General features: G+C 53.1%; 1 protein-coding gene across 5 annotated transcripts in view; it reads right to left on the bottom strand.

The window, feature by feature from the left end:
* CD320 (CD320 molecule) overlaps nt 1–11,937 on the bottom strand; it is a 40,725-nt gene extending 28,788 nt beyond the window's left edge. For 3 of the 5 annotated variants that reach the window (XM_067032899.1, XM_067032901.1, XM_067032900.1), the window contains exons 1-5: nt 11,662–11,882; nt 8,840–8,965; nt 8,245–8,478; nt 7,806–7,964; nt 7,463–7,646 (exon numbers count right to left, since the gene is read on the bottom strand). In XM_067032899.1, coding sequence (XP_066889000.1) covers nt 7,507–7,646; nt 7,806–7,964; nt 8,245–8,478; nt 8,840–8,965; nt 11,662–11,791 — 789 coding nt within the window. In that variant the 5' untranslated portion in view covers nt 11,792–11,882 and the 3' untranslated portion in view covers nt 7,463–7,506. Of the gene's footprint in view, nt 1–68; nt 88–7,186; nt 7,647–7,805; nt 7,965–8,244; nt 8,479–8,839; nt 8,966–11,661 lie in introns of those variants that run through there. The other 2 variants (XM_067032903.1, XM_059063055.2) reach the window with 2 other exon arrangements.
* Nucleotides 11,938–13,428: the final 1,491 nt, after the last annotated feature.

The raw sequence follows: 13,428 nt of genomic DNA, 5'->3' as shown, positions 1-13,428 counted from the left end.
TTGAGGCCTCTCTCCTTGGCTTGCCGAGTCCTCATATGGTCTGGCCTCTGGGCCTGCATCCCTGGTGTCAGCGTGGGCAGATTTCCTCTGCTTATAAGGACACCAGTTAGACTGGATCAGGGCCCACCCAAATGGCTTCGTTTTAATTTAATCACCTCTCTAAAGGCCCTGTCTCCTATTAGAGTCACTTTTTGAGGTACTGATGGTTAGAGCTTTGCCATGTAAATCTGGAGGGGACAAAATTCAGCACCCATAAAAATGTACACACATATCATAAAATTCACCCACTTAAAATGTACAATTCAATGCTTTTTAGTATATTCACAGATAATGTGAAGCCATCACCAGAGTCAATCTGAGAGCATTTTCATGACCACAAAAAGAAAGCCCATATCCTTTTAGCTATCATCCCCTTTCCCCCGCTATCCCCCAGTCCTATGCAACCACTAATCTCCTTTATGTCTCTATGAACTTACCTATTCTGGATATTTCATATAAATGGAATCATACACTATGTAACGTTTTGCTCCTAGCTTCTTTGACTTGGCATATAATGTTTTCAAGATTTGTCCATGTTGTAGCGTGTCAGAACTTTATTCCTTTTATGGATGAATTACAGCCCATGTTATGGTCCTACCACATTTTGTTTATTCATCATCCGCTGATGGACATATGGGTTGGTTCCACCTTTTGGCTGTTAGGATTGGACCACTACGAACATCTATGTACAACAAGTATCTCCTCCTGAATAAACGAAGAACCTTTCACAATCTAACCCAAAGAACTGCATAAAAGTAGAAACTTCAGACTGTGACAAGACAGTAGAAGAAAGTATCAGAAAGAGCCTTTTTTTCCCTAGTTTTTTTTTTTTTCTGAGAGAGAATGAATCAGTAATAATACAAATTAACATAAATGTTCTTTCAGAATAAATTGGACCTACACGTTGTTGTTACTAAACCAATTTGGTAAAGATCAAAAACAAAAAGCATAGTCTAACTTAAGCCAGAAGCTTTCAAGATTGAACTCGGGCCTGGAAGTGAAAGCCTGAAATCCTAACCACTAGGCCACCAGGGAACTCCCAAGAGGGATCTTCTTAAACAACAAGGACCTACTGCAGAGCACAGGGAACTGTATTCAATATCTCGTACTAACCTATAATGGAAAGGAATCTGGGGACTTCCCTACTGGCTCAGTGGTTAAGAATCCATCTGTCAATGCAGGGGACACAGGTTCGATCCCTGGTCCGGGAAGATCCCACATACCACTGAGCAACTAAGCCCGTGTGCCACAACTACTGAGCCTGTGCTCTAGAGCCCAAGAGCCACAACTACTGGGCCCGCGTGCCACAACTACTGAAGTCCATGTGGCTAGAGCCCATGCTCCTCAAGCCACTGCAATGAGAAGCCTGTGCACTGCAACAAAGAGTAGCCCCCACTCACTGTAACTAGGCAACGAAGACCCAATGCAGCCCTAAATAAATAAATAAATAAATTTATTTTAAAAAAGAATCTGAAGAAATATATATATATACATTACTAAATCACTTTGCTGTATACCTGAAACACTGTAAATCAACCATACTTCAATTTTAAAAAATTAAAACAGAGGGATTGTCTTATTGCCAAAACACCCTTTAAAATCTAAATCAATTATAAATCAACTGTACTTCAATTAAAAAAAAAACTAAATCAGAGAATGGTCACCTCTGCTCAAAACCTCTCAAAGGCTCCCCATCTCACTACATACCCTCTGTGCCTCCCACCCCCCACCCCACATTCTTTGCCATCAAATCTTATGACCACCACCACCCTCACTCCCTGCAGACCTGCTGTTTCTGGAACCTATTGCTGTCTCAGGGCCTTTGCACAGGTTGTTCCCACTTCCGAGAATGTTCTTCACCTATACACCTGCACAACTCACCCATCCTCTTACTTCCTTCAGGCCTCTACTCGAGGGTCTCCGTATTCGAGAGGCCTCTCTTGACCATCTAATATAAAAATAGTGACCCTTCTTTCCCCCAACCTGGCATGTCCATCCCTCCTACTCTGGCATTTAGTCCCCAGGACAGAACTGTCTGACATCATGATGTACTGGTTTGTTGGTTGATCCTCTGTCCCCTCCCCCCACCCTCCACATCATGGGGGATGGGGCTTTGTTCTGTTCAAGGCCAAGTCTCCGGGTACCTATAACAATGCCTGGCACCCGGTAGGTGCTCAATGAATGTTTGTCCTTCTGCAAAGATTAACCTTCAAATGCGATGCGATCCCAAAGTCCCAACTAGATCTTTTACCAGGTGCCAACAAGCTCAGGAAAAGATTCATGTACTACTAGCTACAGGTGATGTACTAGATTATGAATGTGCTAAATGCTGCTGGATTGTTCACTTTAAAATAATTACATTTCGGGAAATTCCCTGGCGGTCTAGTGGTGAGGACTCTGCCCTTCCACTGCAGGGGGCACGGGTTCAATCACTGGTTGGGGAACTAAGATCCCACAAGCCGCCCAGTGCGGCCAAGAAAATAAATAAATAAAATAAAAATAAATAAATAAAATGATTACGTTTTCAGGACGAAGTGAGAGAGTGGCATGGCCATATAAACACTACCAGATGGCTAGTGGGAAGCAGCGCATAGCACAGGGGGATCAGCTCGGTGCTTTGTGACCACCTAGAGGGGTGGGATAGGGAGGGTGGGAGGGAGACGCACGAGGGAGGGGATATGGGGATATATGTATACGTATAGCTTCTGCTGTACAACCAAGTATATAACACTTGGTTGTACAGCAGAAACTAACACACCATTGTAAAGCAATTATACTCCAATAAAGATGTTTAAAAAAAAAGATTACATTTCTGTTATGTGAATTTCACTTCAATAATAATAATAAAGTACAGTGTAATACCATCGCACACCTGTGAGAATGGCTAAAATCAAAAAGACTGCCCGCATCAGGTCATGCCAAGGCTGAAAGGAGACGAAAATATATACATTGCTGGTGGGGGAAGGAAAGTAAGGGTACATCCACTTCGGAAAACATGTTGGCGATTTCTTTAGAATTTAAATATACATCTACCTTATGATGTAACCACTCCACTCCTGGGTATTTTACCCGAAAGAACTAAAAGCAGATGAACGCGCTTACACATAAATGTTCTCAGCAGCTTTATTTGCAATCATAAAAAACTGGAAACCACCTAGATATCCATCAACAGAGGAATTAGGTAAATGGATGTGGAACAGCCGTACGGTGGAGTACAGCTCTGCCATAAAAGCGAGCTCACTTTTCATACATGCAAAGGTATGTCTAGATCGTAAAATAATTGTGTCAGGTAAAAACTTCCAGATCTCCCCCCCACCAAAAAAAAGTACATACTCTATGATTCTAGAAATGCAGCTAATCTATAGTGTCAGAGCCAGTTGGCGGTTGCCTGGGTAATGTGGTGGTAGGGGTGGGAGCGGTAATAAAAAGGGGCACAAGGAGACTTTTGGGGGAAGAATCTGGCAAACATGATGCTCAGTGAAAGAAGCCAGACACCAAAGGCCACTTATGGTGTGATTCCATTTATACAAAATGTCCAGAAGTCCAGAGAGACAATGTGGATCTGTGGTTTTTGCGGTTGCCGGGATGGGGGTAGGGGAGAGGAGTGACCGCTAACGGGGAAGGGTTTCCTTTCGAGGGGATAGAAGTGTCTTGCGGGCTTCCCTGGTGGCGCAGTGGTTGAGAATCTGCCTGCTAATGCAGGGGACACCGGTTCGAGCCCTGGTCCGGGAAGATCCCACATGCCGCGGAGCAACTGGGCCCGTGAGCCACAACTACTGAGCCTGCGCATCTGGAGCCTGTGCTCCGCAACAAGAGAGGCCGCGATAGTGAGAGGCCCGCGCACCGCGATGAAGAGTGGCCCCCGCTCGCCGCAATTAGAGAAAGCCCTCGCACAGCAACAAAGACCCAACACAGCAAAAATAAATAAATAAACTAATGAACTCCTACCCCCAACATCTTCTTAAAAAAAAAAAAAGTCTTGCAACTAGATAGAGGTGAGGGTTACACAATACTGCAAGTGTACTAAATGCATTGTAGGCTTTAGAACAGTTAATGGTTAATTTCATGTTATGTGAGTTTTCCAATTAAAAAAAACCAGAGAAATGGTGAGAGCTGGATAAGGATACACACACACACACACACACACACACACACACACCCTGGATCCCCCCTTCCCCATCTTCACCACTGCAGCCCACACACATCCCCGCCACTCCATCCCCTCCCTTCTCAGGCCCATCAGAATTTCCCCAGGTACTGGGACCCATGCCCACTTGACCATGTCCCCCTCCTTGTGGACTCCCCACACACCCCTCCCTTTTCAACCTGGACCCGCCCTGGAGTTTCTTGGAAGCCAGTCACTGGGCTTGCTGCCTACAGGATGGGACGGGCAGCTGGCGGCACAGAGTGACCCTGCTTGAGGGAACAAAGGCAGCTGAAAGCCCAGCCTGCTCATGCATGATGGGCGTTGGCACCTGTGGCTGCCCCAATGTACAGGTGACAAAGCTCCCCTGAGACAGCAAAGCCACAGTCAGTCAGCTGGCTCCAGTGGACAGGAGTCGCCCACCCCAGCCTGCCCACTCCCAGCTCGTGCCCTCTGCCCCCGTGGTGGCCCCAATGAACGAGGCCTCCCTGGCGTTCGTGCCCTTGTGTGGCCCCCACCTGTGCCCCCGACACACACCTGGGCTGACCTGAGACCCTGCTGAATCAGCAGAAAGCAGCAGACGTGACGCTGGCCCAGTCCTGGACCTGAGCATTAGAAGGTCTGGGGGTCTTGGCTCTGCGCTTTGGGGAAACCCCTGAGTCACCGGGAAAGGAATGCGGCTGTCCTGCCTGGGTGCCCACATGGAAGGGCCATCCAGAGAGGCCACGTAGAGAGGGAGAGGCGTCCCCATCCGCCCATGCGCCAGACATGACATTGGCACCGTCCAATGACGTGGTAACATCCAGCCAGTCCAGCCCCCAGATGCCAGCAGCCACCATTCACGGGGAAACAGAGAGCCACCAGCCAGGCCAGTCAACCTGGAACCACAAAAGAGAATATGCCGGTGGTTGTTTGGAGCCCGTCAGGGCAGGGTGGTTTGTGCCACTGGTCACTGAGAATCCAGCTGACACCCAGGAAGATCCAGACCCTAGACCTCAGCTCAGGTGGCGTCTGACCCCGGCCTCACCCCCCTAACATGCCCTGTTGGCCCACTGCAGCTGGCCACACCTGAACAAAAATGAAGGGGGGAAAATATTTAAAAACAGGAAAATCCTGCTCTCTGGCATAACTCCTTCCTGCCAACGAGAAGAAGGCCACCAGGGTTCCAGTTCTGCAGCAGGAAACCTCGGCCCAGCTCGGGGGCTGGGAGGTATCCAGCGGGCGCCAGGGGAAGGCCTTGTACCCCAGGCAGCTGGGCACCCTCTGGTCCACCGTCGGTCAAAGTGCCCCAATCCTGGCTGCAGCCCACCTCCCAAGCCCCCACCGCTGCCCGACAGAGAACTCGGGCCCCTAACAGGCTTCCTGAGGCCCAGACTCCAAACCCCATTGGGAATTCCAGATGCCACAAGACACGCTGCATGGACCAAAACAAACAAACAAACAAACAAACAAACCTCCCATGGGGGGCGGAGCCCCAATGCTGAACTTTCCCACCCTTCCCACCCCCAGGAAGATCTATCTTCTCCCAGCATGTTGTCATCAGGGACCAGCTCCCTGCTTGATAGATGTCAAAGCTGCGAGACCCTGTGTGGGTCCCTGGGTTCTCCCCCAGGCTACCAGGGCCCCGGCCACCGCATTCGGAGATGAAGAAAATAAAGGTCAAAGAACAGCCCTGTCCTCATCACCCAGCAGTTACGGTGTGTATTAACTACACTTTCTGTATTCTTTTTTTGTGGCCACGCCACACGGCTCACAGGATCTTAGTTCCCCAACCCGGGATTGAACCCGTGCCCCCTGCAAGGGAAGCGTGGAGTCCTAACCACTGGACCGCCAGGGAAGTCCCTGACATTAAGCTTCTGATTGCCAACATCCACCATGAACAAACACACAGAGAGCTGCATGACACGGCTACTAGCAACACAACCTACCTGGTTATTAGCTACCCCAACCTATGAAGGTCCCCTTTTCAGAAACCCTAGGTAACCCTGACAAGTGACGCCTTGAACTACCCCGCTTCCCCTTTTGGCACCCTAATTCCGGATCTTATGCTTTATATTCAATAAAGAGTGAATCCGAGACTCCGACCCCCGGACCCTGATAAAGGCAGAGACCCAGGTCTGCGTTCCCTTCCTCTCTCTCTCCCCATGATCTTGCTGCGTGGCCCTCAGAGGGGGTGCCTGCTGTGTACCCTCCAGAACCTGTGAGTAACAAATCTTGTTCTGCGAAATTCCCTGATGTTTTCTCCTGAAGTACCTCCTGTGATCATGATAAGAACCACGAAGGCCGGTCTAGCCACAATGCTGGCTCTAGTTGGGGTAACGTCTGCGAGGGCCTTGCTGTTAGTAGGGACCCAGGTGTACTCAGGTGCTGCTCTCTGAAAGCCTTGCTCTTGATAGGCTGAGATGTACACCATACTCAGTGCCGACACCCCAGAGCACATGGAAATTACTCCATCTAGCCAGTTCCAAGCCTGTTTACCCTGCCTCACCCATTCCTTCCAGTGGAAACCACAATAAAAGCTCCTGTTCATGTTGTTCCCTCTCCCTCTGCCTCCTGGTGGACCCTGGTGCTTCCCCGGTGGCTCCACATGGCCTGTTATGCCCCCTCCTCTTGGGATGGGTGAGTAACAAAGTGTCTTTTCAGTGGCGGTCATCTCCCGATCTGTTGGCCTTGCCATAGCTGCATAATAATAAGACCTACATTTGGAAACAGGGTGGAGACCAACCTGGGGACACCCAGCTTCCATCTCAAAGAGAAGAAGCCATAATGGATGGAGGTCCCCCAGCCCAGGACTCTGGGAGGCACTGCCCAAGGTCTGCTCCATTTTGGGAATGCAAACTGTCCTGCTGCCCTCAGCCCCACTGTCCCCTGCTCTGGATTCCAGGAAGCCAGAGGCAGGGTCCCCAACTCCCACCCTCTCTGGGCTTGGGTGCTCCACCACAGAGGAGGGGCTGCAGCAGAGCCCCCAGGCTGCCCCAGCAGAGGGAGACAGAGGCCCAGAGGTAGGCAGAGGACGTGAAGTAACTTTAATCACCACCCTTAGGACGGGGCAACAGTAGTATCTGAGCAAGGGGGCCACCCCGGGAATGACCTAGGGCCAGCCCCTCGGTTCTGGCTCTGGCATGTTCCCCATCCAGGCTCCTCGAGTCCAGGGGAGGGTCTGGACACTCCCAGCCTCCAGGGTCACATCTGCAGGAGCTCAGGTACTTGGCGCCACGTGGCCAGAAGAACCAAGGTCTGGGGGCTGGTGTGCCAACAGCCACGCGCGGGTGCCCATACCTGCCATACTCGGGACCATGTGATGTGGCAGCAAGAAATCATCCTCAGAGAACTGAGGCCGTCCTCTCTGACTGCAGAGACCCCTTCGCAGACACCAGCAGCCCCAGCGGGGACAGGAGTCCCTGGGCACAGAGCCGTGACAACATGAAGAGGATGGCGGCGGCCAGACCTACACTTAGCACCACTGTGGGGGACAGAAAGACAGGAGTGGGTGAGGGGAGGGGTTGGCAGGAGGCTCACACCCACCAAGCTCCTAAAACACTGGAAAGGGGGTTCTGCAGCCTGCCGGGTCCCAGGAGCAGCTGCTCCAAGCCCCAGGGGTGGGAGGACCTGTTTATCTTACCGGCAGCTGCAATGATCCCATAGGCACTTCGGTTTCCAGACTGAACTGAGTCCCGGTCCCCGACAGAGGTGACTGTGGCATTCCTGAGATAAGTGACACTCTCCAGGGTCACAGGGGTCCCCACAGATGTGGCACTCCCTTCTTGGAGGGTCTTGGTTCCTGCAATAAGTCCAGGCATTCAGTAGCTGGGGAGGGGGCACCTGGGGCATGGGGGCATGAACAGATGTTTCTGGAGCCCAGGGGGGACCTTAGGGCTAACCCTCCATCCCAAATTCAGTGAGGTTGGTGAGCCCTGCTGCCCAAGTGCCTTCGTGCAGCCGCCATGGAAATACGGGAGCAGGCAGACACACGTGTCCACGCTCCCAGCCTCGTCATACACTGCGAGGTGTCAGGCATCCTTGTCTACCGACCCGCCCTCCCCGTCCCCACAGGCACACACCACAGCCAAGCTCATCACTGGAGTCGGAACAGTCCGGGTGGCCATCGCAGAGCCACGTGCGTGGGATACAGGAACCGCCCAGCGGGCAGCGCAGCTCTCCCTCCGGGCAGGGCTGGTGCCCGCAGTTGAGAACATTCTTGTTGATGCCATCAGGGCAGTCATCGACGCTGTCACAAGAGCAGGGGCTGCCAGTGGGTGGCTTGCACTGCCCGTCCTGGGCACACGGCTCAATACCTGGGGTACAGGGTGAGTCAGGTCCCAAACACCCAGCCAAGAGGGCCCAGGTACTCCCCACAGCCCAACCACCTGCAAGCCCCGCCTTCCGAGAACAATCGACCCTATATGTTTCGCCCATCCCAAAGGCTCCTCCCCCTGCTTGTTAGCTCCACCTTCCAAGGACTCGCCTCCCTGCAAGCCCTCCCTCCCAAGCCCCACTAACTCCGCCCCCCTGCAAACCCACCTCTCCCAGGCCTCCCTCCTTTCAGGCCCCGCCCACCCCAGAGTGCCCTGCCTGAAAGCCACATCCCTTCCACAAGCACCTCCTCCCTGTGGCCCCGCCCCTTGCAAGCCCCGCCCCCAGGGCATGGCCACTCACTGCACTCCTCCTCGTCACTGCCGTCAAGGCAGTCCTGGTCAACGTCGCAGCGCCAGGTGAGGGGCACGCAGCGGCCATCACTCCTGCACTGGAAGTTGGTGGGCGGGCACGAGGCTGCGCTGGGGCCTGAGAGATGCACACAAGTGAGGCCTGGGAGGTCTGGACCCTCCTTTGGAAGCACAGTGTCACGGGCTGCGACCACCAGGAGACGGGCCAGGTCCCAGGAACTACAATGGTGGTCACCCTTTGCTAAGGATGCACTATACGTGGGCCTTGGAGTTGAGCAGTTCACAGCCTCACCAAGAGCCCTACTGTGCAGATTCTACTCCCATGCCCATTCTACAGAAGACACTTAGGAGAGGTCAGGCCGGAGGCTACAAGCTAGTGGCAGAGGCGGGGTTCGAACCCAGGTCTCACTGATCCCGGGGTCTTTACCCGGCTCCAAACGGCCAGATGGTCTCCCCAGGAGTCTCTCCAAGTTCCGTGGTTAAACAGACTGGGGGAGGAGCCATCTCTGAACCTGGCCTGGCTCAGGCCCACCTGTCAGGGTCAGCAGGGCCCATTATGTCCCAGCTGCTCAGCAAAGGGGAAACTGAGGCCTTGGGTAGAGGACCTGCTTAGTCACCGTGGCTTGTCGACTCACCCACTAAACTCCTCCCAGATGTGACCACTTTCCCCATCCTGAATGTGCCACCACCTCTCCAGATTCCCGCCCCCATCTCCACTCAGACACCAGAGACCTCTCAGAGCCACACATTTGGTCACCCACCCTTGCTCCCCTCTGCTCAAAGCCAGCCCTTGGTCAGAAATAGAGACACAGATGTAGAGAACAAACGTATGGACACCAAGGGGGGAAAGTGGCGGGTGTGGGGGGGCTGGGATGAATTGGGATCGACATCTATACACTAATATGTATAAAATCGATAACTAATAAGAACCTGCTGTATAAAAAACTAAAATAAAATTCAAAAATTCAAAAAAACCCAGAAACCCAGCCCTTGGTCCCGTGACCCTCTCACAACCAAATTCTACAACCTCCTTGTGGCCCGCAAGTCCTGACCAGCCCTGAACCCTTCCTGGACCTCCCACTTTCCTCCTCTTCATCAAGCTCCCTCTGACCCCGCCACCTTGCTGCTTCTGCAAGAGGCCTGGGCTCGTTTTTCCCCTCAGGGCTTTTGCCCATGCTGTTCCCTGGCCCAGTTTTGCCCTCTCCTCCCTCCTCTCTGCACCTCGTGATTTCCTCCTCAGACTTCACGTCTCAGCTTATTTCCTGGGAGGGGTCTCAGGCCCCTCTCAGAGACCCCTGAAGCTCGGCCTCCCACTTAGAACAATGGCCCTTGAACTGGTACCCGCGTAGACTGGACACTTTAGTGGTGGTCAGGGCAGTGACCTTTTGACTGTAAACCCGGGGCAGCGCCTAATGATAAGTGGACACAGGTCACACAATGGTCCGGGCTGAGTCCAGCTTAGATGTGAGCCTTCCTGGACCCAGAGCAGGATGAACACAGAAGGGCCTGGAAGCTGGGCCATCAGGTAGGAGTCTGAGGGACAGAGGAAGGGAGTGGACTTTATGGTTTCCTCCTGGGTGCAGCAGGGAGGGTGGCAGATACCTGGCTTGGCCCCAGCCTAGTCCCCCTCCATACAATCCTGGTCCTCTTGCCCTCTCCACCTTTACTCACGAGGGCCTGTGCCTCCAAGCCCCCACTCCCCACAGCCAGCCCCTCCGCAGGCCGGCCTCCAGGCCCAACTGTACCTCTGGGCCACACAGTCACTGAGCTCTGTGGAGCCAACTGCAGCTGACTTCCTTCCCTGCCCACGGGGGTCTGGCAGCCTAAAGCTTCCTCCCCAGGACTTGCCACTCTCCCTAGCAACCTCTGACCTCCTTCCCCGGCCTGCTGGACTGTGTGTCCTTCTGTAAAGTGGGTGGGCAGCAGAGCAGAGCGGACCTGGCTTCACAGGGCTTTGGTTTGGAGCAACCAGTGATTGCACCTCCCAGCCTCAGTTTCCCCACCTGTAAAAGGGGCACGCTAGGAGTCCCTACCACAGTGTGCTGAAGAGAAGAGACTGCTTGTATGTAGAGTGTGGTACTTGGTTAATTTGAGTCCTGATCCTTGAAGGAACCAGGAACATTTAGCCTGAAAAGGCAGGGGCTTTGGTGTGAGATGGGGAACCAGATAAGACAGTGTGTGAACCTGACTCACAGCTGAAAGTCAGGGGCACCTGTGAGCACAGAGAGGTCACTCTAACCTGCCCAGCTGCCTCTGGGAACCTCGGAGAGGGCCAGCAAAATCATTTAGGCCAAGGCAAACGTGTCCAAGGGCCTGGGGTCACAGGAAAGACCTTTTTTTCTCTAAGGCCGGAGAAGGAAGGTGCAGAGATTGGGAGGGCGGGAAACGGTCGCCGAGCAAACTCAGCCACATGGCCCCGGGCTCGGGCGCCAGCGTATGGAAGCCGCAGCTGCTGCGGGAGGCGCCAGGTGACCAGCTCCGTAAGGTTGGAAGTCGGACAAGCATAGACTGTAAAGAACTTTCCTGCCCACGCTGGAGTGAAGGGCAGCTTAGAGGTGACAGCAGAGCACGACAAAGCAGAGCGAGTGTAAGCGGGGCCGAAGCAGGGTAGTTAAAGGCAGGCAGAGCAACCCAGGCGGAGGGTCCCCGACTGGGGAAGTCTCATTCAAGGGCCTGGGTCCCCTAGATCCACGTGCAGGGGGGAGTGTCCGGGACGGACGTGCGGCGCAGCCAACGGTGAGGCGCTGCTGGCGGGCAGGGGCGGAGCTAAGCTGCAGGCTTGGAGGGCGCCCGGGCTGCACGGAGCACACTCACCTGGGACCTGGGTCAAGGACCAGGTCGGGATCGAGGTCGGGGCGGTCTCCAGGCCCAGCCCGAAGCTGAGCAGCGCTAGGCCCAGGGCCGCAGCCCGCTGCGCTCGGCCCCACGCCATCCAACCGCTCATCGCACCACCCACTCCTGGCGCCGGCTCCGGCCAAGAGCAGTCCCTGCTTCTCTCTGATCCACGCACGCGCGTGCGCAAAGACCCGGGGGGCGGGGCCCACGCCCGGGGCGGGTCCCGCGGCGAACCCGCGCTACGGGTACCGTAAATGTCCTAATGAGAGGGGACCCACTATTTGAGGCTCTTTCCCACTTTTCCCTGTGACAAGGTATATCGAAAGGTATTTGAAATGAGAAACTTCTGGAGGTGCAAACGAACTAGTACCGACAAGTCTTGTCTACTTACAATATTTAACATTCCACATGCACCAAACACTCTGCCTAATTATCCTATTTAATATGGCAGCCACTTCCCTCAGGCACGCCCTCCTCCTGCTTCTCTTGAGCGCCCGATTTATATACTTACTTTGGTTGTCTGATTCCCCCCTAGAATGTCAGGCCCAGGAGTACAGGAACGCTGTGTTGCTCATTGTATCCCCAGTGCCTGGAACAGAGCCTGACACATAGCAGGCTCTTAAATATTTGGTGAATAAATGAAGGAAATGTTGGTTCTTGGCTTTCATCCTGGGTCCTCTGTCCCTTGCACCTGGATGTTCTCACCGACGCTCACTACCTCATAATCCGCATAGGCTCCTCAGAGGGAGGCGGGTCTTATACTTTACTGTGGTAACAAGACAGGCGAAAGCGGCCTGGGCTTTCTCTCCTCACGCTCACCCCGTAGGCACATAAAGTACAAACCTTTTGCAGGTTTTCTATCCAATTGGCTGCTGCGTTTTCTTCTTGAAAATAAATATTTTATCTACAGCTCTGCCCCTAGGAGAAGCAGCGCTACTGCCAGCAGGCCCCCCAGACGACAAGTCACTGTCCTCAGCGTTGTAACAGCTGTGCAAATTTCCCGTGAAGCAACACTAAAGCGGCCAGATTTTCACAGAAAGGCCTCAGTTTGCAGGTTGATGGCACGCTTATTCAAAGTGTTAGAGATTATAGCTGCATTTGGAGTGTATGTATATATATACATTTTTTTTTTTTTTCATAATAATCTCCAATTCCCAGGAGACATGGGGTAAGAGGCAAAGGTGCACTGGAGCAGAGGCAGTTGGAAAGGGAAGCAAATAGGACTGCCTGCGGGAGGGGAAGGGAGGAGAGGGGCGCGTCCCACACCACCTGTGAGGCTTGGATTCTTGGTGAGGTTGGCATCTGGGGTCCAGGGAGAAAAACTGAAGCAGCTGTGGATTTACCCAGCTGACAATATGTAGCGGCTGAGTGCAGATTCATCAGCGGCTAAGTTCAGGGCTATCTCTCAGTGAGCCTTAGAGTTCTTTGTCTCTTCACGCCTATTCTTCTGTTGAGGGTAAAAGGGTTTGACAACAGCTATAACCTCACAGGCTCGCTCCAGGAAGGAACCAAGATCACAGATATAACGCATTTAGAACGGTACGTGGCATAGAGGAAGAGCTCAAAAGGTGTCAGACCTCTTTCTTACTGCACTCCCTCGCCAAACTTCAAGTCTGGGTCATAAATCTTTTTTTTCTTTTTTGGGGGGGAGGGGGGGCTTATACAGTAAACAACAATTTATTTTCTCAGGGTTCTAGAAAGTGGGAAGTCCAAGACCATGGTGCCAACAGATTCGGTGTCTAGCGA

Source organism: Kogia breviceps, chromosome 4, assembly GCF_026419965.1.
Source record: "Kogia breviceps isolate mKogBre1 chromosome 4, mKogBre1 haplotype 1, whole genome shotgun sequence".
NCBI classification, from domain to species: domain Eukaryota; kingdom Metazoa; phylum Chordata; class Mammalia; order Artiodactyla; family Physeteridae; genus Kogia; species Kogia breviceps.
The sequence above is the reverse complement of the archived record's forward strand: the minus strand, read 5'-3'. Positions and strand labels throughout refer to the sequence as shown.